Source organism: Mytilus californianus, unplaced genomic scaffold (assembly GCF_021869535.1).
Source record: "Mytilus californianus isolate M0D057914Y unplaced genomic scaffold, xbMytCali1.0.p SCAF_3, whole genome shotgun sequence".
In the NCBI taxonomy this organism is placed as follows: domain Eukaryota; kingdom Metazoa; phylum Mollusca; class Bivalvia; order Mytilida; family Mytilidae; genus Mytilus; species Mytilus californianus.
In genome coordinates, this window is record NW_026262679.1 from 21,605,798 (window position 1) to 21,631,328 (window position 25,531).

General features: G+C 33.1%; 1 protein-coding gene across 6 annotated transcripts in view; it reads right to left on the reverse strand.

Moving 5' to 3' along the window:
• The window catches only part of LOC127734119 (heat shock 70 kDa protein 12B-like), a 151,737-nt gene that overhangs the window by 23,596 nt on the left and 102,610 nt on the right, over positions 1 to 25,531 (reverse strand). The window contains exons 4-5 of one of the 6 annotated variants that reach the window (XM_052243784.1): positions 24,524 to 24,671; positions 21,638 to 24,038 (exon numbers count right to left, since the gene is read on the reverse strand). The exons of 4 other annotated variants lie outside the window; for them this stretch is intronic. In XM_052243784.1, coding sequence (XP_052099744.1) covers positions 22,978 to 24,038; positions 24,524 to 24,671 — 1,209 coding nt within the window. In that variant the 3' untranslated portion in view covers positions 21,638 to 22,977. Of the gene's footprint in view, positions 1 to 21,637; positions 24,039 to 24,523; positions 24,672 to 25,531 lie in introns of those variants that run through there. One more of the 6 variants, XM_052243785.1, reaches the window with a different exon arrangement.

Genomic DNA, 25,531 nt, shown 5'->3' on the forward strand with positions numbered 1-25,531 from the left:
CTGCTTACTCTTCTAGAGCCCCTGAGTACCACTAGGGGAGAAGAAACTGCTTACTCTTCTGGAACACCTGAGTACCATCAGTGGAGAAGAAACTGCTTACTCTTCTGGAGTACATGAGTACAATCAGTGGAGAAGAATTGCTTACTCTTCTGGAGCACCGGAGTACCACCAGTGGAGAAGAAAGTGCTTACTCTTCTGGAGCACCTGAGTATCACTAGTGGAGAAGAAACTGCTTACTCTTCTAGAGCATCTGAGTACGATCTACTGGAGAAGAAACTGCTTACTCTTCTAGAGCCCCTGAGTACCACTAGGGGAGAAGAAACTGCTTACTCTTCTGGAACACCTGAGTAACATCAGTGGAAAAGAAACTGCTTACTCTTCTGGAGTACATGAGTACAATCAGTGGAGAAGAATTGCTTACTCTTCTGGAGCACCTGAGTACCACCAGTGGAGAAGAGAGTGCTTACTCTTCTGGAGCACCTGAGTATCACTAGTGGAGAAGAAACTGCTTACTCTTCTGGAGCACTGGAGCACCTGAGTACTACTATTGGAGAAGTAACTGCTTACTGTTCTGGAGCACCTGAGTACCTTCTAGTGGAGAAAAAACTGCTTACTTTTCCGGAGCACCTGAGTACCACTAGTGGAGAAGAAACTGCTTACTCTTCTGGAGCAACTGAGTACCATCAGTGGAGAAGAAACTGCTTACTCTTCTGGAGCACCTGAGTAACATCTAGTGGAGAAGAAACTGCCTACTCTTCTGGAGTACTTGAGAACCATCAGTGGAGAAGAAATTGCTTACTCTTCTGGAGTACCTGAGTACAATCAGTGGAGAAGAAACTGCTTACTCTTTTGGAGCACCTGAGTACCATCGGTTGAGAAGAAACTGCTTACTCTTGTGGAGAACTTGAGTACCTTCGGTGGAGAAGAAACTGCTTACTCTTCTGGAGTACCTGAGTACAATTAGTGGAGAAGAAACTGCTTACTCTCCTGGAGCACCTGAGTACCTTCGGTGGAGAAAAAACTGCTTACTCCTCTGGAGCACCTGAGTACCATCAGTGGAGAAGGAACTGCTTACTCTTCTGGAGCACCTGAGTAACATCAGTGGAGAAGAAACTGCTTACTCTTCTGGAGCACCTGAGAAACATCAGTGGAGAAAAAACTGCTTACTCTTCTGGAGCACCTGAGTAACATCTAGTGGAGAAGAAACTGCCTACTCTTCCGGAGTACCTGAGTACCATCAGTGGAGAAGAAACTGCTTACTCTTCTGGAGTACCTGAGTGCAATCAGTGGAGAAGAAACTGCTTACTCTTCTGGAGCACCTGAGTACCTTCTAGTGGAGAAGAAATTGCTTACTTTTCTGGAGCACCTGACTACTACTAGTGGAGAAGAAACTGCTTACTCTTCTGGAGCAACTGAGTACCATCGGTGGAGAAGAAGCTGCTTACTCTTCTGGAGCACCTGAGTAACATCTAGTGGAGAAGAAACTATCTACTCTTCTGGAGTACCTGAGTACCATTAGTGGAGAAGAAATTGCTTACTCTTCTGGAGTACCTGAGTACAATCAGTGGTGAAGAAACTGCTTACACTTCTGGAACACCTGAGTACCATCGGTGGAGAAGAAACTGCTTACTCTTCTGGAGTACTTGAGAACTTCGGTGGAGAAGAAACTGCTTACTCTTCTGGAGTACCTGAGTACAATCAGTGGAGAAGAAACTGCTTACTCTTCTGGAGCACCTGAGTACTTTCGGTGGAGAATAAACTGCTTACTCTTCTGGAGTACCTGAGTACAATCAGTGGAGAAGAAACTGCTTACTCTTCTGGAGCATCTGAGTACCATCGGTGGAGAAGAAACTGCTTACTCTTCTGGAGCACATGAGTATCATCAGTGGAGAAGAAACTGCTTACTCTTCTGGAAACCTGAGTACTATCAGTGGAGAAGGAACAGCTGACTCTTCTGGAGCACCTGAGTACCACTAGTGGAGAAAAAACTCCTTACTCTTCTGAAGGACCAGAATACCATCAGTTGAGAAGAAACTGCTTACTCTTCTGGAGTACCTGAGTACCATCAGTGGAGAAGAAACTGCTTACTCTTCTGGAGCACCTGAGTACCACTAGTTGAGAAAAAACTAATTACTCTTCTGGATCACCTTAGTGCCATTTAGGTGTTTAGTTGGTAAATGCTGCCCAATATTCAGAGTAGTGTTTTGTTGATTTCTGTTTTCTGTTAATTTTTTCTTTTGTTTATGGTTATGAAAAATTTGCTACGACTTACGATTTTTTTGTATATCCCAATTTTAGTGTATCCCCTTTTATCAAACAAGGAGTTGAATGTAATGTGCTTCTAGAAATAATATATCTTGGAATACCATAAGGAGATTAGTAAAATATTTAAACAGGAAAGGTGAACAAAAATTGAGATTAATATGATATAAAAATAATAAGATGTGGTATGATTGTCATGATTTTCTCCGGAAAACACTTAAACCGAGAGTGATATTAGATGGTACAGAAACACTAAAGCTGAGAGTAGCCTACGGTTCTCTACGGAACACTTATACGGGAAGTATTGCAAGTAGCTCCGTTACACTGAAACTGGGATAGGATCAATATAAGATGCGCCTTACCAGAAAGTATATCAACATCCGGGGAGAACTAAGTAAACATAAACTAAGTTAAAACATGCGACAGCTGTTATTAAAGTGATTTAGATATTTAGAATTTTTTCTGATCACAGACGAGGTTATATACAACATTTCACTTTTCACAAATTTTACGTTTAAATTTTTAAAAAAACGCGTTAACCATTTTTTCAAGCTGGAGCTGTTTAGACATTTTACTGAATTTCAACTTAAAAATATTCTAGTTTTTGTGAAGAAGAGTGTTCTGTATATGCATAATTTGTCACTATTAAATCTCTCTTCCGAATTCGAACAGGTAACCAAATTATGATTTTATCTAATGAAAATTGGTTCTATGTTTCCTTAGAACATAGCTTACTAAAATGATGATAAATTGAAACTCAATACACTTGAAGAATTTGAGATATAAGGTCATCAATAACACATGTTCAAAGAGGACGAATCCTTATCAAGTGCTCTCAATGAATAACTCTGTTTCTTCACATAAAGAATGAGTAATATTTATTGAGGCCGAATGCGGTAATTTTGCGTTTTCGTTTTGATATTTGAAAAGGACAAAACGCAAAAATTCGAAAGCAATAATGCGACAGTGAAACCACGAAGGTGAAAACGATTTTGCCTTTTCGCCTTTTTGCGTTTTGAGGTGTTTTTTAATAGTAGCATGGTGTTATAATAAGTATAAAAAAAAATAGTTCATGCCAGTTCAAACGTTGCAAGAAAAATGGTTCATGCCAGTTTAAAGGTTATACTTGGAAAATTGAAACTAAAAACATGAATTTTTTAGTATTTTTTTTTCATCTTTGACAAAAAAAATTAAGAATTCAAATATTCAGCTAGGGACCAAAGAACACATTAAGTCACGATTGCGCAAGGCGATTAGATAAATTATAAGTGATGTTTTGTCATCAAAATGTAACATTATAAATCATAATGGAACGAATGAACGCAAATATACACGGACCATAATTGCACAAAATTCGTAATTGCAACTCCAAGTAAACAGCTGTTTTAATATATTTGCATTTAATTGACAACATATGTTTAACGTTTAATTGACATCCTAAATTTTACGGTAATATTGTACTTAAAGCGCGGAAATCACTATGTGATCCGTGTAAACTCATCGAACCTTTAAACAAACTTATTAGTAAAGGTTATCTTACCAATGTTGTAATTAGATCTTTGAATATAGTTTACATTGGCACTAATATCGATTTTGTCATCAGCAAATTAAAACATAACTAAATTTGTATTTGTTTTCAAACGGGATGTATAAAGACACACCCACGTTCGTTTTGATCTATAAAGAGGTTAAACTCCTAACTATCCTACTGTCTGTCGATACATTTATTTTTGGCATTGCACTAGTCATGTCTTCTTTGACTGTCCATGACGTTAAAATACTAAATCCCTGGGATGTGTTTTAGTTGATTTTAGTCTCTGATGCACGATTTTTTATTATTAATTGTTTTGGCTTTTAACTAGCTGTCAGTAACTGCGAGTACTCTCAAATCGTACTTTCTTGTTTATTTGACCTGTTGATACTAATCGTATTGCTTTTTTGTTATTTAATGTTATTCAGGGTTATATCTGGTCTATATACCAGCTTTGATAAGTGTTTGGTATAACTATAAATTTTCACTTCGTACTATGAACATCAAAATTATTTATTTTGTAAAAATATTTCCTTTCTCTATTGGTACTGTACACATATACCTAACAACAAAATTATTTTCATTTACCTGTGTTTAAAGTTATTGCAAATGGCTGATATTTTTGTTCGAGCATATTGTTTTTCTTTAATTGTTTAACATTTCTTACCGATATAACATGTTACTTTTATTATTCTTCCCTTAGTTTATTTATTTTGTATTTACATTGTGTCATAGGTCAAATTTATTTGTTCAGTGTATGTTCAATGGTGTTAATATATCCTTTGATTGAGTTAAGCTATTTCAGTTGATATTTTATAGTGTGTTTTTCTATGTTGTGATGTTACACTATTGTTTCAGAAAAAAGGGTGAAGGTTTGGTACCATTAAAACGTTTAAACCCGCTGCATTTGTTTGCACCTGTCCTAAGTCAGGAATCTGATGTTCAGTAGTTGTCGTTTGTTGATGTGGTTCATAAGTGTTTCTCGTTTCTCGTTTTTTATATAGATTAGACCGTTGGTTTTCCCGTTTGAATGGTTTTACACTAGTAATTTTTGGAGCTCTTTATAGCTTACTGTTCGGTGTGAGCCAAGGCTCCGTGTTGAAGACCGTACTGTGACCTATAATGGTTTACTTTTATAAATTTTGACTTGGATGGAGAGTTGTCTCATTGGCACTCATACCACATCTTCTTATATCTATGTGGAAACAAAACGTGCTCTTGTTCTCCCTAACATGTTCCTTTACTCATATGAGGCAGACTTCAAAGTTCTTCCATGAGATACCCATGCATCTTGACAAAATCCTAAAACGCATTCAGTTACAAGGCCTAACTCACGGCTGTCATTCGGTTTATCGAGAACAAAAATCGTGAAAGAATAAGTACATTTTTTGGAACGGTGGTCAAGCATTCCGTGACAGAAATTAAATACAATTCAACTGCAAAATCTGTGAAAATATCCATTGTATTATCAACAGGCGTTTAAAATCTGAAAAAAAGAAATTTAATATCTGTCAAAAAACCTTATAATACTGTGCACTAATTATAAGCTAGAGAAAAAATGCAGTACTTTTGAAGAAAACTCAAAAGGCAAAACAGAACCTTGTGTGAATCATTTAAGAAAACCCACGTTTTGGATCTACAATGGTCAGATTCCAAAAACTCATGATACATTTGAAACTAAATCTTTTAAAAGTACAGTAAAATGGATGTGATGCTTTCCTTGAAAAGGTAAAGAATATTTTCAAAAGATCAGGCAACGCGTTATCTTGATTCTTAAAAGCAATGCGTGACCTGATAAGACTGTATAGGTTTTGCTCAACGTTGAAGGCTTTTTCTGTGACCCACAAATGCTTACATCTACGTCATTTGGTCTCTGGCGGATAGTTGTCATAATGGCAATCATACCACATCTTTTTTTCTTATATTTATCATCAGAAATTTTTTTTTTTATCATTGATTTACTTCAATAGATTGAAGCGTGTGATTTCTTAATAAAAACGTAAATTGACCACCAACCTCATTTTCTACAACACCTTTTAAAAAACCTCAATTAGAAAATAATATTATATTTATATTTATATACAAGCAGTACTTCGATGGTCATTTAAAGAGGGGAAACATTTGTGTTAAATGTATAGCGCTTTCTGTTCATAACTAAAGAAAAATATGGATGTTTATATATATAACCATATATGTAAGACCTGTCTTCACTAAAGAGTAAATATAACTTGACCTCCAAGATAACAAGGCCACTGGGGCCTATTAATCCAAGCGCTCTTAAGACTAGGATATGTCCTAAGATCATCCTAGGATGCAACTTTGTCCAAAGTGGGTTTATCCAACATGTCGTAACTTAGGAAAAGTCATAGGAATCGACTTAACTTTAGGACACCTATTAGGGTGTCTTAAGATGGTCCCGATTTATGATATATTCTATGATTGTTAATTTGTAAACAAATACGACCATCACCTATAGATGTTTATTTAGGGAGCAATATAAATAATTTTTGTAGCAATAGACCGCTTATGGACTATTCGTAACACAGGCCCATACCGCGGAATGACTCCCCTTTTTTTCTAAATATAATTTTTGTGTGTTTTGATTTTTACTAAGTACATATTCTTTAATATTTTTAATATAACATATTTTCACTTATTTAATGTGTTCTTGCTCTTGTCCAAAATACATTTAAGTAATTTACAATTACAGTCGTATATATATAATGCCCCTGTAATTTTATTTTCCACGTGGAAAAGAGTAGAGTGGCATCATATATAAATAAATCACATTAAATAAATGAATATTAGAATGACATAAAAAAAGAATATTTACTTTGAAAAAAGTTTAAACACAAACAAATAAAAATTCAGAAAAAAGGGTGTATTCCGCAAGCGCCTGTGATCCGTAAAAAATATTCTATGTACTCCGTGTTTATATGAAAGATGCACGAGTTTTTCGTTTGAATTATGTAAAGTATAAAACCGTAAAAAAATATTTTATGTACTCCGTTTTTATATGAAAGATGCACGAGTTTTTCGTTTGAACTATGTACAGTATAAAACCGTGAAACTTCGAATTGAACTCGCTCAAAAATATATAATGATTGTGACCGATTATATTTATTAGGTGTCACTATTTACAAATAATTTGTTCAATTATTATATAAAACATTATTACATTTTTTGTGTTTGTGTTTGTGTTTTTGTTTTTGTTTCATTAAGTTTGAATGTACAATTATTTGGATAAACCAGAGTCGTATATACACATAAAATTATGTGTATATATGTCTCTGGATAAATCTGAATAACAATACTAATAATATTTCTAATTTTTAATCTTATAATTATTAATACTTGTGAATTCGATGCATTTTTAATTTTTGATATCCTATTTTTCTTTACGCTAACACTTATGACAGCGGTTAAGACATCCTAGCTAAGCTATTCCTAAGATAGCTTCGATGTGCATGCTCAAACATGTCGTAAGTCGGTCATAAAGTTATACTAATTTATTCCTAAGATAGTTATTAGGACAGATCCTAGGACAGCTTCGGTAAACAGAGCGCATGAGCTTAACAGGGGCGGATCCTGCCATTTATAAACGGGGAGGGGGGGGGGGAGGGGGGTTGCTTACCAAGGATAAAGGGGGGTTCCAACTATATGTCCCTATTCAAATGCATTGATCGTTAACCCCCCCCCCCCCTGGATTCGCCACTGCTAAACCTTTCTGTGTCTAAACTACTCCGGCAAAAAATGTTTGGACTCAATAGTATTTAATATCCGGTACGGTGACGGACCATCAACAGACAGAGAAAAGGTAGGATTTCTGTTTATTTATTTGTTATTTTTATGATATTGAAGAATATACATACACATATAACTATTTTCGATTGTTAGATGTAATATTTTCTACAACCGTTATAGATTAATGGAGACATAAGTATAAAGGCACATAAAAATGGTGAATTGAGTGAACATTGCATCGAATTTGTTTAATTTCTCTTTAAATTGTGCACATTGTACGGAAAGAAAGGCACGGACAGAAAGAAATTAACACGTATATTGCAAATTTGTCACTTTCAGCACCTCAATATTTGTATTTCTGTGCATGGAACGAAAGTAATGGGTCATGTTAAAATGGAAGGACCCGGTTTTGTCTTTGTGTAGGACCCGGTTTTATTTTGTTTTGAAACCACAAATTCATGAAAAGCAATGTTAACACGAACTGAAAATTGTCCGTCGAAAGAAATGCAATATATGAGTCAAATAGATGTTATTGTAAAACAAACCTATTGTGTTAAAATTTATTTTAAACGGGAACTTTTCGAAATAGGGAGAACACACTTTTCGAATGCTTTACGTATAACTTATTGCACTTATCTTTGAACTAAGTTTAAATGGAATATAAATACTTACATTAATTTTTTTTTTTAAATTATGATGTTTGTTTGTTTTCTATACTAGTATGTAATAATGTAAAAATAAGAAGATGTGGTATGATTGTGTTACCATATCAATTTATCAAAAGAGTAAAGTTAGTAAGTTTTACTATACTTTACGCTATGTTTACAATATATTTACTATCATTTACTCTTCATTCATTCATTCATTGACGGACAGTCAGAAAAAGACTTTAGTATATACTATTCTGTACGAATTAATCATGCATGCAACCTCGATAAATTTTCTGGTACTATATATACTGTGTTATTCGTACTAATGCGAGTTTTAACACTTGAGGACGCACATAACATAGCTGTGGAATTTTCAACTTTCCCTCTATTTTGTAGGCATTTAGCACTGGTTCTCCGGTAAAGCGCCCAACGTCCGAGTAAAAATGATAAAATATAAATTGTAGCAAAACTTATAAATAAAGAACATGGAACATCCTCATAGCACATTCTATCCACCATATAAATTTCAGCATGTAATATGCTACCGTTAATTTGTAATGATCGAGACAATTTAGATGAAAAAATGTCAAAAAATACATTTAACGTCATTTTATTTCCTTTGACGTCGTTATCTGATAGCGTGCATTTCAATACCAAAAATAATAAAACCGTTGAAATCATTTCTTTTACGGTGTTTTGTTATCTTTATTAATTCACATAAACTTTTTCTTGTAAGTTGAAATTAAAGTCATATGAAACGAGTGACTGGTGAAAAATAATGTTAATCCAATTCTTGAACCATGCATATATCATAAACTTAGTCTTCTGTGCACGATTTTGTCATTTTTTACGCATCCATATCGTATAATTGTCAAAAAAATATTTCACTCGGTCAGTGTTGTTGTGAAAATATGGCAGCTAATTAATGGTTGTGTTTTGAAGCCGAAGTTTACCGATTGTCACCTTTGTAAAGAATCAACAAAGAAGCATGGATATTGAGGTATGCACATGTATAACATGTACAATAAGATATAGCTTATTTCGATGACGGAGCGATGTTTACGTTTGTTGACTCTCTCTGCCAATTTGGTTTTCCCCTTCGCACTTGCGTATTGCGATCACCGGATTTTTACGAGAAAGGTCACGCTGAGGTAACTGCATACGGAAAACATGTCGGCGAATTATTGTCTGCGAAGCCAATAATGAGAAAAAAGTATATTTCTTCTAAATTTGGACAAATTAAAGAATATTCTTCAGCATGTCAAAATTATGATACAACATGAAATTTTCATATGCTGGATCTGAACACAAGAACAGAATAAGCATTTTTGTCATGCCCTCTCAGTCGACGTCGTAATTTCATTTCTCTCCCTGTGCAACATGATATAAAACTCATTAGGCAGAGCAATTTTTATGGCTACTTGCATGATTGTTAAATCGTATTAAATTCGGTATCAAATTTATATTAATAATAAAAGTTTCATATCTTGAATATTTAAAACGGGTTAAAATTATTTACTTGCATTAATATTGATATTAAAACATCCAGTTCGATTTTTTTTTCTGGATCTGAGAAAAAAGCAACTCTGTTGCACTTAAACAATTGATTAATTAAAATTGTCACATGATGTCTTCTTATGTCGTCTGAATAACAATGTATGTTATTGATCTGTAAGTTATACATATATTCGCCATCCGTAATAATTATCTTATATGTTTATTTAGCATGCCATACTCGATAGAAGTGCGGACGTGATAGAAAGCACTATTTACCAAAACGTCAACGAAGATTACATCCCACGGAGGTTACATTTCGATGATTTCGTCATTTATAAAACATAATACATGTATCTGAAGATAGAAGTTGTACTAAAATTGAATGTTGACACCGATATCGATCTGTTGGATGCAAAAATTTTTCAAAATAATTAATTGGTGTTTGTTTAGAATAGACCATTCCACGGAGGTTACATGCTTAACACATCTCTGCAGTTTTCAACTTTGCTTAGTTTTCCAGACTGATATGGTTTGGAATAAATGACCATTGTTATAAACAAAATTATTTATGGTAACCTTATAATCAAATTTAACTTATACCGGTATCACACTCCATGTTGTGCTTAATAGTTTGTCCTGACGGAAATTACTGGTTTACGAAGAAAACATTTCGACGGCCGGTACGATCACTCAGTACTGACTATCGCTGTGCAATATGTACTCAACTTTATAAAAATTAAAAATATAGATAATAAAGAAATAAAAAAATCTCAGATACAAGTATAACAAGCTACGGGTATATAATTCGAAGTCGTTAGTTTTGCTTTCTTACGGTGAGACAAATCAGCGTCATAAAATGGGCTTTTAACGGAGAATAACGTAACGCATGTTTTCCATATCAAATTCACAGTTCATACAGATTATTTCCTTAAAACAAGAGAATCGGAAAAAGTCATGGAATTCCGGTCTTTTGCTGTACCAATTTCATAATAAATTTTCATACAATTACAAAATGATGCTACCACGAGACCACCGGAGCTGTTTACCAAATTAGGAGGAAAATAAAATACTTCAATAAAAATTGAAAAAGATTGTCAGTATAATAATGAAAAGACATGGAGAAATGTTGAGTTAATTTCAATTAATGTCTTGTTGGTATCCACAGAATTTTACTATATTCTATAAAAATACTATTAAATGTTAGTACGTTGTCTGTACTGAAAAATCTTAAAAGTTACCTTCGTATGGATATGATTTCGATTTCAGCGAGTTTTAAACTCTATATTTCTGATAGAACTTTAATCTGCGCCTGAGACTAAGCCAAATGAATATATTAAATATTAAACATAATTATGTCTGTACCAGATTTAGAAACATGAATCTCTATAAGATTGAAATATTTACAAGATTAATTTGGTGGATTGCTATCATCAGCAATATCAAAATTAATACATGAATTATTTATCAGCTGTAATATAACCTTTAACGAAGTTTAGAGTTTTAATCTGATATTGGTATTTTCAAGAACAAGGTAAAAGTTGAAACATTGTATAAATTATTTGGTGGAAAATTCCTCCGTTTAACTTAACAAAATTACATGAACAAAGACTAAACACCACAAATAACGAAAATTGTATATGAAAATAAAAGAATATAGATTGCAAAAATGGAAAAGACATACCAAGTTGGGCAATCATAAACCATATCTCGGTGAAGAAAGACAACCTCATAGCAAAACGAACAGACACAACCCGCATTTAGTCGAATTTGCAGGAAAGAAAGGCTTGATTTTGAAGATATGTTTCAAGCATTGCAAAATTTAACACAGTCAAACACCTATTTCATTTCCACAATTTACATATTCATCTTTAAGTATTTTCATGAATTATTAAGTATATTTAATAATTACTAAGTATATCTAATAATTACTAAGTATATTTAATAATTACTAAGTATATTTAATAATTAGTGTATTTAATAATTACTAAGTATATTTGATAATTAGTGTATTTAATTATTACTAAGTAAATTTTATATATAATAATTACTAAGAGAAAGGTGAAAGATACCAAAGGACATTCAAACTCATAGGTCAAAAAAAAAAGACAACGCCATGGCAAAAAAAGACTAAAAGACAAACAACAGTACACAAAACACAACATAAAAAACTAAAGACTGAGCAAACAAACCCCACCAAAAAACGGGGTATTATCTCAGGTCCGGGAAGGATAAGCAGATCCTGCTCCACATGTGGAACCCGTGGTGTTGTTCATGTAAGTAAAACCTGGTGATAAGTCTTATTCGGTTCGTCACATTCGGGGAAAAGGGGGCGGGATTGTGGTAACGACAATTGAGGCATATGCATAAGTATATTAGTATATTTAATATAACTGAGTATATTTAATAATTACTATTATTTAATGTTCAAAGTTGTACGTGCATGATTAATGAGGTCCTTACACAATTAGGGAGTATAATGCTGCTTTTGAATCATGATGAAAGACGAATCCATAGAGGGAGACGCCTAGCCTGTCTTAGCACAGTGTTGTATTGCCTAACATATTCCTACGATTCTGATGTGTACGACTCTTTATATATGTACTTGCTATACATTAACTGAATAAAATAATTCTACCTCTAGTAAAAGGTGAATAAATACACATGGTTTTCGATGTATAAAAGATTACATCTTGCCAACTTTATTTCAGCTTAAAGTCACTGTTATGCACAGAAATAATATACATGTTGGAGTTTGAATATCTAATAACAACAGCAAAAACCGTGGTAGGTCAACTTTGCAATCTTTCGGCTGGTTGATATAGTCGTATGCGTTTAGTTTTGTCAGTTTTAATGGAAGTCCCCTTTTGAAATTTACTTTGGATATCAGTGTTTTGTTAATACATTTTGTACGTAGAGGAATTAAAACTTTAGCAATCTACTGCTAGCGGAATAATACTTTCTTTACTGACACATTCTCATTGACAGGTACATGAAATATCTCGATAATGATTGTATATGCCTGTTTATTTCAATACTTAAACTCTTAAAAAAAACTTTGATTTTTATTACCACATGTATTGAGCTTAAGTAAAGGTCATAAGCTTATATTTTAAGCTTATTGTTTTTGACCAAGGAATACTGCCTAAGAATTACTTGTTATGTTTATATATGCCATCCTCGTAACTCAAATGTCACGTAACACATTTACCAAGTAATTTTTTTTATGATTTTAAAAGTGAAACGTTTGAGTTCGTTGTAAAAGGAACAGTTATATGTCACTTTGTCTTGTTATATGATGACTACATTTTTGTTTTGCTTATAACTGAATTTTATTGATTACTTTTGGATGAACTGATTTTGAATGTCTCAGAAATTAGTGGAAAATATAGCATTAATATCTCCAGGATTAGTGAATGGTTTATGTTTAGTAACCCCATCTAGAACGTACTACTACTACTGTTTACCGCATTTAAATAGTATACATTTAAATTTACAGAATTGATTTTAAATGTAAATTAAAGATCTTATTAATATTTAATTAGAGGTAAAATGATTTCAAGTATAAAAGCGAAATTATTTTACCGATTTGTTTCACTGGAAAAGGCTTTCATACTCAGACTAAGGTTCAAAAAACGTTATTGGAAACATAACTAACGACTTTTGGATTATTTAATTGTGAACGAACACAGTGGAAACCAAGATCATAACCATGTGTTGGAAAGTTTTGTAGTTTTATGTGACTAATTTACTAGCCTGACATGGCAAATTTGTCAACACCACTTAGTCTCACCATAGACCTTAATAAGACTTTACCGTCAAACTTATTCATTACCCAGCATAATCACTCATTCACTACTTCCTCAAATCCTTCCGCTGCAACGTCAATAGTACCGTCAAACTTATTCACTAACCCGTCAAATGTATCCTCTACAACGTCAACGGCAGTTAAAATGGATATGTCAAATGTTACAACACCTGAACAAATTATCGTCGTAGATTTTAGACAATGGTACCAACATGGATTTGAAATTGTTATAAATGCTTACGGCATTCCCATCTTGACTGTTTTCAATATTGCCATGTATGCATTCATGATTTTCGTATTTATCAAAAACAGCATGAATTCGAAAACCCACCTCTGTTTAATAGCTATAGCTATTTGTGAAAGTATTGGTCCTTTGTTTCCAAGTATAATGTGGGTTTATTTCTTTGCCATTCGAAAACATTTGTACTATCTACCTTACAAATGGTGCCGTGCTTACCATTACATGACGGAAGTTTTTCCGAAAATTTTTACAACAACGTCTTTTTATATTACAATTTTTCTTGCTGTCCAGAGATACATTTGTGTTGGACACCCTTTCAAAGCGGACCGGTTCTGTTCTAAAAAGATAATTAAATTCTGCATATGTGGTTTATTTGGTCTATCCCTGTTGATGAAAGGTATTTTCTTTGTGCACTACGATTATTTCGGAATAACAGTACCTGCGTTCGTTGAAGAGAATGCTACAATGCAGGCATGTGCAGTGCGAGCTCCGGGATGGATTAAAATGAACTTTTATGAGTACTTAGCAATAGTCCAAACGTTGGAGATGTTTATTTTCCTTGTTATTCCATGTACAGTTTTGTTAATTTTTGAAATTTTACTGGTTATCGCAATGAAGAAATCAACAGCTGCAAGAAAGAAAATGTCAGTAAATGTAAAGATAAGAAAAGAGAATCAATTAACTTACTCAACCATCGCAATTACGTCTTTAACTTTGTTTCAAGGATTGTTTATGATATTTTCGATGACATTTGATTTTCTGTACCTTATGTTTGGTGTTGAAATTATCAATAATAACGATGTCCGATCTATAATCACAGCTTCTAATATATCGTACTCTGTATTAATCCCTTCTAATTTTATTATAACTTGTTGTTTAAGTTCGGAATTTAGAAATCATGTGAAAGCAATTTTTACATCATCTACAACAAGAGTTAACAGGCCAACGGATACATCTAAAGCTGTGTCTATCTCTTCTGCTAGCACTTCTGCAAGTACTGTTTCAATGTCAGATAAATCAAATATTAACTACTCTTTATCTAGATAATTCTTATTCAAAGAATAAGGAAGATTTTGGGACGAGGTAATTGCTAGTCCAGAATCTCTTTTTAAGCGTAGCAAAGAAAATAGTTGAGGCAATATTAGAATGTAGATTGGCAGGGTCATTGGGTTTTCAAAGAGTTCTTTGCATATTTTCTTGTATATAATATTGTAAATACGTTAATGTTTTCCGTAAAATTGTTTTGAAGTTTAGAGTTAGAATAGAAATTTGACGAGAAACGTTGGTTTTTGTTGAATACCTAAATGTGAGCATGCTTCCCTAGAGTAAATTGTAAATACTATGTAAAGCCACAGCGGTTTTATGTGGCGCTCTGACATTACGTGGTTTGTATTTATTGCCTGATTTTACTTTATAATATTTTGGCTTGACATACTGTGGTTTTGACATTACTTAATGATGTTTTGATATTACTTGATATTGTAGATAGAAAGTTAGAAAGATAGCCTATTCTCATAAAACTATACAAAAACAAAGTCAATGTGGTTTTAACATTACTTTAGTGTATATGGGATAATGTAATGTAGTTGTTTCGTTACATGATGTGGATTCCCCGTTACCATTCTCAAGTCTATTGCTATTTCGTAATGATGTTTTGTCAATTCGTAATACGGCCAATTGTATTAATTGATGAAGACTTCATCCTATTTCAATGTTGTGTAGACAATACTAGATATGGTTTTAACGTTAATCTATATAATGTCCACATTTTTACAAGGTTTTAACATTTCATAATGTTGTTCAAAAATGTAAGGATTTTACACTACATAATATGTAATACTATGTGTCAGTGTTTGGTGTTGTTTTGTCATTCCTTGATGTGGTAATCAAATTACTTCATGAGGAAAAACCACTTCACCATTTTAGAAACATTATTTCTATTTTGAATCCGATTTCGATTTCGTTTGTATTATGTGCCTGGGTGTGGCTATCCATTGAGTTATAGTTCAATTTACAGTTCGAGTAATGCTTTGAGTTAAGGTTAGAGTTCAATCCAGAGTACAAGTTTGAGTTAAGAGTTGAGTTTCGAATCACAATTAGAGTTCAACTTCGAATGTTAGTTATATTTAAAGTTAGAATTTGTATATATAGATACCCATATTTACAGATAGTATATTAAATGTACTTGATTGAACTTTATAGTCTTCTGGACACGACTACATAACTGACAACGTAAGTTTCACATTTTTCTTTACTAAAATTTTGAGCTTGTATGTTTAAACACCGAAATGATATACATTTTATTGAAATGATTTCATGAGAAGCTAGGTCATATTTTATAGTCTATTGCAATATTTGCCGCTGAAAATATCGTGATGATGTAATATTTACACATCGATGTATCAATATTTTCAATTTCGAATATTTAATGTAGTACAATGACGGCATGTCAAACCAGTAAGTCCATATTTTGAAAAGCATATTTCAGTAACATATATGTGTATTACAATTCTATGTTGACAAATTGCATCCATTTTGTATTGTGTAGTATTTAAAATATTTAAAGAGTCTGGTCTTATTATTGTATTTTGGTTTTAAGGACTCTTAATTAAAATTGTAAATGCATCAAGTTTCTGTTTCAGAAAATTCAATCGTTATACCTTGATTTTGAGCATCCTTTTATTAAAACCATGCAGAACATGGCAAAATAACCAAACACCTGACTGTCATTTGATACTGTCCACTCACATACACAGGTTTAATCCCCTATTATATATGCACCTTTTGAAATACCTTTTGTCCTTTTTTTTCTTTATTACGCTCTTTATTTTTAATAAGCTTTGAATTTTCAAATATTTTGACCAAGAGTGTCAAATAAGAGACATTTATTGTCATAATGCTGATCTGGTGCAGAAAAGTCAGTACCGTTGTGTTATTAAAATTTGCTGTTACAAAATTTTGGAAATAATTTTAAATGAAGGAATATTTATCGCCCTCATTCAGAGCTCTGATTCCATTTCCGGCATTGGTTATACTCTTTGTCGTTTTTTATCTATAAGTTCTTCGTTTTTTTAATAACTGATTATTTTGTTGTTTTTATTTAGTTCAAATTATTTTATATTGTTAATTGTACAATGTGATAATGACTATTTTGCTCAGTAAAGGGCGCCCTAATTGACATAATAAAATTTATTGTATTCTGCATTGTTGTACAAATATCTATTGCCCATGTCAATCAGTACATCTCACTGCAATAATTACATAAGGGGTACACCATTTAACTTAAAGAGGGGCAAGTTTTTAGAAACAGATATTCTACATACACAGTGAAAAATCAAGTGGCAAAAAAATCATCTCCCTTTCAAACAATTAAAAACTGGGTTTTCAGTATACATTTACACAAAAAAAAAACAGATCTGGTTAATATAATGTTATCATTTCTCTCTTCATATAGTAAACGATGAGAAAAGCAGGCAATGAAAGTTTTGTGTAAAATTGGTATAATATTGCTAAGCAAATCAATTTTTTAGCGTACCAAATTAATTTTTTTTTTCTACTGGCTGTACACCTCACTGGAACATGAGAATCCGTATATGTATGCAGCTCAGTCAGAGAAGTCCAGGAAAAACAGCAGTAAAGATTAAAACTTGTAAAATTAAGTTAACACGCAAATTCAACATAATCATGACCTCAACATATTTGTCATATATCTGACATTATGGACAATAAAATCACGGAATTGTATAATCTATGCTTCCATTTCCTTTTCAGGTCTTTAAATAGACATATTTTAATCCTGTACTTTTTAGAAAACTATTTTGAGGCGACACAGTATTTACTTCACAAACCTATGTGATATGTTACGAGATTCTGAAACTCTACGTTTGTAACCATATGATTTACTTTCCTTTGACCAAAAACTAACTAATAAGTCACCTAATATTTATAAAATAGAACATTTTGAAGGTTGCATATTCACTTTCTGCAACTGCATATTGTTCATTATCAATACAATATTAAAAGAACCAAATTCGTTTTGTGGATTATCTCCCTTTCTGACAGCTATTTCAAATTACGTTTGTACAACACATTTTTACTTTATCTTAAATACTGCACTCAAGCTTCAATGCTCAAAATGTCCGTAAAAGATATATTATCCATTTTCATAAAGGTTTGCATGCAATTTAAATTGATCGTCTGCAGGAAAATAGTGTACCGACTGTATCTTACCACATGGTAGGAGACACATGCACTGGAATATCGTATCAACTGTGAGACACATGTATAAAATCAATACACAGATGCCGCTCAGTGAAATGCTGTTACATTTAAATAAAAAGTTCACAATGACAAATTGTAAATAAAAGTTCTAAACCACCCTTCACTGTCAAATTTAGATGAAAGTCAAAAAATGAAGCGCTGAGTCCTTATCCTTTATATCAATTTCAATGCTATAGTTCACCAAAATGTCTTATGTAGTAAGAGTGCATCCACTCTACCGTGTAACGTAATGTTACCTTTGTTAGTTACCCATTCATATCAAATCCGGCTAGGCACGTTATGTTTACTGGTCAACAATACATCCCGGCGAAACGTATAAACCACATGACTTAAATCCATGAATTAGAACGCAACTAAATACTACTACATTCAGTTGAGGATTATGCCAGTAAATTGGCTAAACGTGAAAAGGAAGACGAAGACACTTACCGACTCGGAAAGGACTGTGAGGTCGACGTCTTTGGTACAAATTAGAAATAACAAATGTAATGGGTGTACGAACACTCAAGCAACACTATTCAAAAACACAAATTTTGCTGAACAGCAGTCTACCTCCATGACAAATATGCTGTTGCTCCCGCAGAAAAAGTATCGGAATAACATAATTTTTGTTTAATTAAGATAAGTAAGTTATTGACAATTCAATTGAAAGCTCCACATAATTTACTACAACGAGGTATGTTTTATGTTCTTGTGGAATATCAACTAAAAAGATAACGAACTGATCTTCCTTCACTGTGCTGGAAACAAAATCAATATAAGTGTCCTTACAAACAATGTTATATCGCTGGATCTGCCAAATGTTCCACGAAGCCTCTTTTCAAATTGTTAACATCAAGAATCACAGCCGGGCTTCAGAGCTATTATGAAAATAACTACCCTAAAAATTAGTTCAAATCTGTTTCATAAAATAGGATTACCGACGTGGTTTTTCACTAAAAGTTGGCAACCCTATTGGAACCAAATGGGCTCCTCTTTTTTGCTTACCTTTTCCTTTATACATATGAAGTAAACTTTATACGGAATGAGGGGAAGCTATAGCGTTATTTTGTAAATACACGTGCCGGTATATAGTCTACTGTAGCATAATGGCACATTGTGAACTGTCCGGCTATATTTTAAAAAGATTTTCTTCTTAAACTGATTATTTGTCATTAAGTGAAGTTACAATAATTTACTGCCATTTTGGAATTGTTAGACTTCGACCGTTTACTGTCCGTTTACGAAGCATAAACATTATAATGAACCTGTAAAACCTTGTACATGTGCGAAGTATTCCGTTGTTTTTCTCTTTAAATCTTTAAATTGTTTTGTTTTACATTTTGTTATGTCGGAGCCTTTTGTAGCTTGATATGCGATATCGGTTTTGCTTATTGATAAGTTAGTATGGTGACATACAATAGTTGCTTACATCTACGTCAGTTGGTCTCTGGTGGAGATTTGTCTCATTGGCAATCATACCACAGCTCCTTATTTTGTGTTCGTGAAAGTTGTCTGTAATCTGTAGTTGACCTCATTGTACTGATAGTTTAGTTTGACAATATATTCTTATTCCTTATACATGTGTGTTGTACCATACAAACAATGAATATAACATGCTCTTTTTTCTTTCAGGTTGTAATCCACACCCTTCAATACAATAATTCTTAATTTTCTCAAAACTGTTGCGATCACTACCTCCAAATTCTTTATAAGCCTAGTTTCTATGAAGAGTTTTATTTCTTTATTTCTTATGATATGATTTATTCCTATTTGACCTAATAAAGAAAAGCTTTTAATGTTTAAAGGCTTATTTTGGGGTATAAAATATGCAGATAGCAGGGGTGCGTGTTATCATAATACAATAATTATTGCAATATTGACTATTTGAAGTATATTATACACCAATTTACAATAGTCAAGAAATTATTGTGAATCAAAAGTAGGACCAAAAAGTACGGAGCCCCGCTAGGGACGTGCAAAGAAAAAATATATATTGTGCGCACAACTTAAATATATTGTGCGCACAAAATAATATAGTGTGCGCACAACTGAAACATATTGTGCGCACAACTTAAATATATTGTGCGCACATAATAATATATTGTGCGCTCAAATTCATTGAGCTTACACATGGTACGGTGCTTTAATGTCTCTTTTTCAAAGTGACAGAATGGAGAAATACATAAGGGTTTATTTTGAAATGGGGTTAGATTACATGGAAATACTCGCACTTTTAGCAAAAAATCATCACTGTATTGTTTCTTATCGACACCTGAAACGAATACTGAAGAAGCTACGTTTATTTCGTCTGAACTTGGTTTACCAACAGATGCGTCTGAAGCTGCCACTTTGTATCGGTGTTTATTGGAACGGTTTGAAACAGACTTGGCATTAGAGTGAGGTCACTATCGAACTTATGTAGACTTTGATAACATGGTTTTACCTATTCTCTTGTTACAATTTTAAAACTACTATTTGTGCTTATGCATTATACTTTATGTCTGCAAATCTCAAGATTTTGTTTATGTTGATTGACACAAGACTGACATGATGCTCAATTCACGACTTTGATTTGTTATGCCCCGTCGACGATATAAGATGGTCATTATATTTAGAAGTCTTTGCGTCCGTCCATCCGTCCGTCTCTTTTTATGATAAATGTTTTGGTCACAGTAGTTTATGATGAAGTTGTAATGTCATCAACTTAAATAAATTCTGTGGTTTCTCTGAAGATATCATTATCAAATCGACTTAAAACTAAGTACGCGTACAAATTCTTTATTAAAAGGTTAATATGTTTGATCATGTTTAAGTTCGGTTTTGACCCAAAATTTACTGTTCATTGTTGAAATGTGACGGTGTGATCAGTCTAAGAAGTTCACCATGAAGTTGTGATCAAATTAAGGTAAAACTGAGTACATATATAAATCAGAAGATGTGATATGAGTGCCAATGAGACAACTCTCCATCCAAGTCACAATGTATTAAAAGTTACAATTATAGGTTAAAGTACGGTCTTCATCACGGAGTGTTGGCTCACACCAAACAGTAAACTATAAAGGGTCCCAAAATGACTATTGTAAAACAATTTAAACGGTGAAACCAACGGTCTAATCTATAAACAAAACGAGAAACACCTATGAACCACACCAACAAACGACAACCACTGAACAACAGGCTCCTGACATAGGACAGGAGCATAAAAATGCAGCGGGTTTAAACGTTTTAACAGGCGTCAACCTTCACCCTAACCAGTAGTGTAACATTACAACACAAAAAGACACACTATGAAATATCAATTCAAATGGCTTAACTATAACATAGACGTTACAGGTATTATTAAAAAAAAGATGAATAAGAGTGGTTTGTTTAGGTGCATCATTTATTCAAATACTTATTACGCGATTGATCGCGATCGGTGCGATTGTCAATGAGACAACTACATATCTACCATAGCCCATACAAAGACACAATCAACAAAAACAAATTTGACAGACGGGTATCGATGCAAGCCTTGAAATACGGACCCATGACTTGAAACAGGCAAACATAAAATGTCATAGTTTAAACATGTTTATGAATGAGCAATCAACCACAAAACTGTGACAAAGCTGAAACAGCACAAAAAAAGAATAACTTGTAAAAATAGTTGAAAATGGATTTATTCATCAAATGAAGAAAAGGCACAAATCTTATGATTAAAAAAAACAAAGTTCTGAAAGCTAGTTTAAATTCAATCGCAAAAAATGAAAATCATGTTCCCTGGTCTAGGATATTATCAATCAATACACATCCAATTGACCTATCATATATAAGTCTGTATAGACATATTGAAAAAACAAGAGTGGACACACTGAAACGTCTCGACTGTTCTTGTGTTCATAATTGAATTTATGTTGAAAGTTAAAAAAGGAAGTTTATACCCCAAGCATTACATCAAATTAACATTATGCTAAATTAACATTTAATTTTCAATGCACATGATGTCGAGGTGAGATAAACCCTTTCAGACAGCCATGTAGGCCATACAATCATTGCGAACAACAAATTTAGTTAGCCAATAGCTAAAAGTATTTCAGAAACAAACATTATTCGACATACGCGCCTTATAATTATTTTATACATAAAATACAGTTCTACTATATCTTCACTATCGTATCTGAAAAACAGACCAAATCTGAGATATTTAACATTGACCAATAAACCATGAAAATAAGGTCAAGGTCAGATGATACCGACCAGACAAATATATAAAACTTACAATCATTCCATAAACCAAATATAGTTTACTTATTCCTTATAGTATCTGAAAAAAACAGACCAAACAAGAATCAAATAACATGGACAAATGAACCATGAAAATGAGGTCAAGGTCAGATGACACCTGCCAGTTGGACATGTACACCTTAAAATCATTCCATACCAAAAAGAAGACCTATTGCATATAGTATCTGAGATGAGGACTTAACCACGAAAACATAACCTTGTTCAATGATATGTAATGAGGTCAAGGTCAACTGAAAACTGTTTTACTTATTTAGTGCGCACAGTATATTATTTTGTGCGCACAGTATATTATGTTGTGCGCACAATATATTTAAATTGTGCGCACAATATATATTTAAACTGTGCGTACAATATATATTTAAACTGTGCGCACAATATATTATTGTTTGTGCACAATAAATTATTTTGTGCGCACAATATATAATGTTGTGTGCACAATATATTTAAATTGTGCGCACAATATATATTTTTTTCTTTGTATGTCCCTAGCGGGGCTCCGTAAAAAAGATCCAAAATATAATATTCAAAACGTATCCCAGCGTTGTCCGAGCAAGTAACCAATTTGTTGACAACTAGTTTTTTTTTTAAAATATAAGAATTAAAATGGAGATAAACTAAGGACTTGAATTGCGACAGCAACTATTTCTACACAGTTTATGGAATGTTGTTTGTGCAGTTAATGTTACAATAAAATAAACTAAATGAATTTCCAAAAAGTTTTACAGGATTTTCCACTGTCTGTTTCGACAGCTGTCATTCTTATTTCCGTGTCACCAAAGTAATATTCAACTTCAACGGTCCGTTGTTCGTCTGATGGGTCCGGTATGTCTATTGTCGCTTTACAAACTCGGTAGCAACCTTCTTCATCTATATATTTAGTTAATCCGGAGTCCGATTTGTACAAATCAAGGTCCATAAAGTTTTGCTGAAGGTCGTCCGTCACATATTCTCTTTTTATGGTTGTACCTATCGGGACTGATTCGTTTTTTCTCACTATAAAATCAAATATCTTTGTACAAATATACCGACCTCCAGCCTTCTTCTTCTTTGAAATTTCATGCAATTCAGGGTCAAACGGTTCAAACACTTTTGTTCCGTATGAATTTATCATGAATCTTGATCCAATAATGCTTGTTTTATGACCAAATATTACAGCTCCTTTTAGTACAGATAAACCTGCCTCTTCAGGAACAATGAAAGTTTTGTTTGGTAATGCTTCTTTAAGAGCGTGAACCACGTGCTTACATTCAGAAAAACCTCCAACTAACAAAAATAGAGAAACGTCTCTTATCGCCTTAATTTTACTAGTGTCTTTCACTAAAGATACAATTCTGTCTATTGTGGGTCCAAAGAACGATTTCATTAATTCAGCATCAATACAAAATGTTTCTCTGTTGCGTTTTATTTTAGTTTTATATTTGGACATTTTTATTTTATTATCTATATTATCCTCCTCTAGTTCCTCTATCAGCTCATTAATTGTCACTAAAGGAATTCGTAAGTTATTTTTGTTGGCAATTTCTCTTCTTTTAACTGTTTCAAATTCTCTCAGAAGCTCCAGGTAGGCGGATGGCTGTTTCTTCTTCATCAGTTTAATCAACTTTTGTCCAAGAATTTCTCCCAGGACTTCCATAAAGGCATTATCTACTTGTGTGCCACCACAGTCATCGCCGATAGCATGATGTAGTTCTTTTAATAAAGGAAATTTGTCATCACTCTTTGTTAGTGTCTCGTGGATTGTTATATCAGCTGTACCCCCTAAAAGTTATCATCAAATTTATTTGATTATGTATGAGGTTAGGATCCGAACGCTTGCTTTCGGTTTATATGAGTAAAATAAAAAGAGATGTGAGGTATATATAATGTATACGTCAATAGGACAGCAACAAAAACTCAAATATAACACACACACACACACACACGCACACACACACACACTTTGGCTGTTATAATACGCTGTAAAAATATTTTTTTCTTTCTGTTTAGGGTCACCACGTGATGGCTTTAAACCAATCACATCGTCACTAGTTTACCCGAGGTCAATAAAAAAAGGTCGGCAATCTACTCCAAATTATATAAGGAAACAAGTTAAGATAAAATAGAATTAAATGACTTGCAATGATCATAGATAAATGATATAACTAAACATACAAACGAATTTCGCGTTTTATTTTCCTAATACTATTAAATGTCAAATGTCTTGGACCTGTACACTGTGGATAGGATAGCATACAAATATTTACCTCCTAAATCAATGATCATATATTTCTGTCCTGTTCGATTAAGTAAACTTCTTTCATTAGATGCTCGTTTATCTTCTTGATATTGACAGAAAATTGAGGCTGCCTCCGGTTCCAAGGCAATTACAAGCTTTTCTTCATCTATACCAGCCTGCAGTATATAAAGAAATATGTCATATAACATTCTGGCAAACCTTTAGTAGAAGTATTTAAGTGAAAGCAATTTTTTTTTATGAATACGGACATTTATAAATAAGCTAAAAAAAATTAAATGGACTTAAGTAAAATGTAGAGCATTTTTATTGATCACGAAAACCTTTAAATCACTGTATGCTTAACAAAGCTTTTTTTTTTTTCTATCATATAATATACTTCATTTCTTTCAAAATTACTAACATCTTCGCTACCTTCAAGCAACATTGGGTGCCATAGTTATTGTGAAAAAAACATGCTGATGTGATGTTGTGCCCAGTCAATGCAACAGTAATAAATTAATCACACTTAATTGGAAGCAGGAGATTTTAGTTCCAAAGATACGCTGTACGTGTTACATTGCGATAATTATAGATGGACATAGAAAAATCATTGATAGATTCACACTTTCCTGCAAAATTCTCCATTTTCCCAGTTTGCTTAATCAATTTTCGGATACAAATATTTTTTGAAATATTTAAAATTGTTTCAAAATATTTAAAAAAATGTGTATCTAGTGTAAATATTATAGGAGTCGTTCCATATGGTTCGTAAGGACAGGACAAATATGTTGAGCCCCATAGTCTCTCCCCTTCATTTTCACAAATCCTCGATTTTCCAATATATATATCGGTTATTTGTACCATATGTATACCAATATGCCATATTTTAACTATGAATATACCTGTTTACTATCAACGTGCCACTCGACCATCGGGTGGCACGGTGACTGATTAAAAGGAAGCTACTGAACCAAGGGTTCTTAATAGAAAAAAAAAAAGATGTCCTGCCTTTAATGACACCTTCATGATCTGGTTG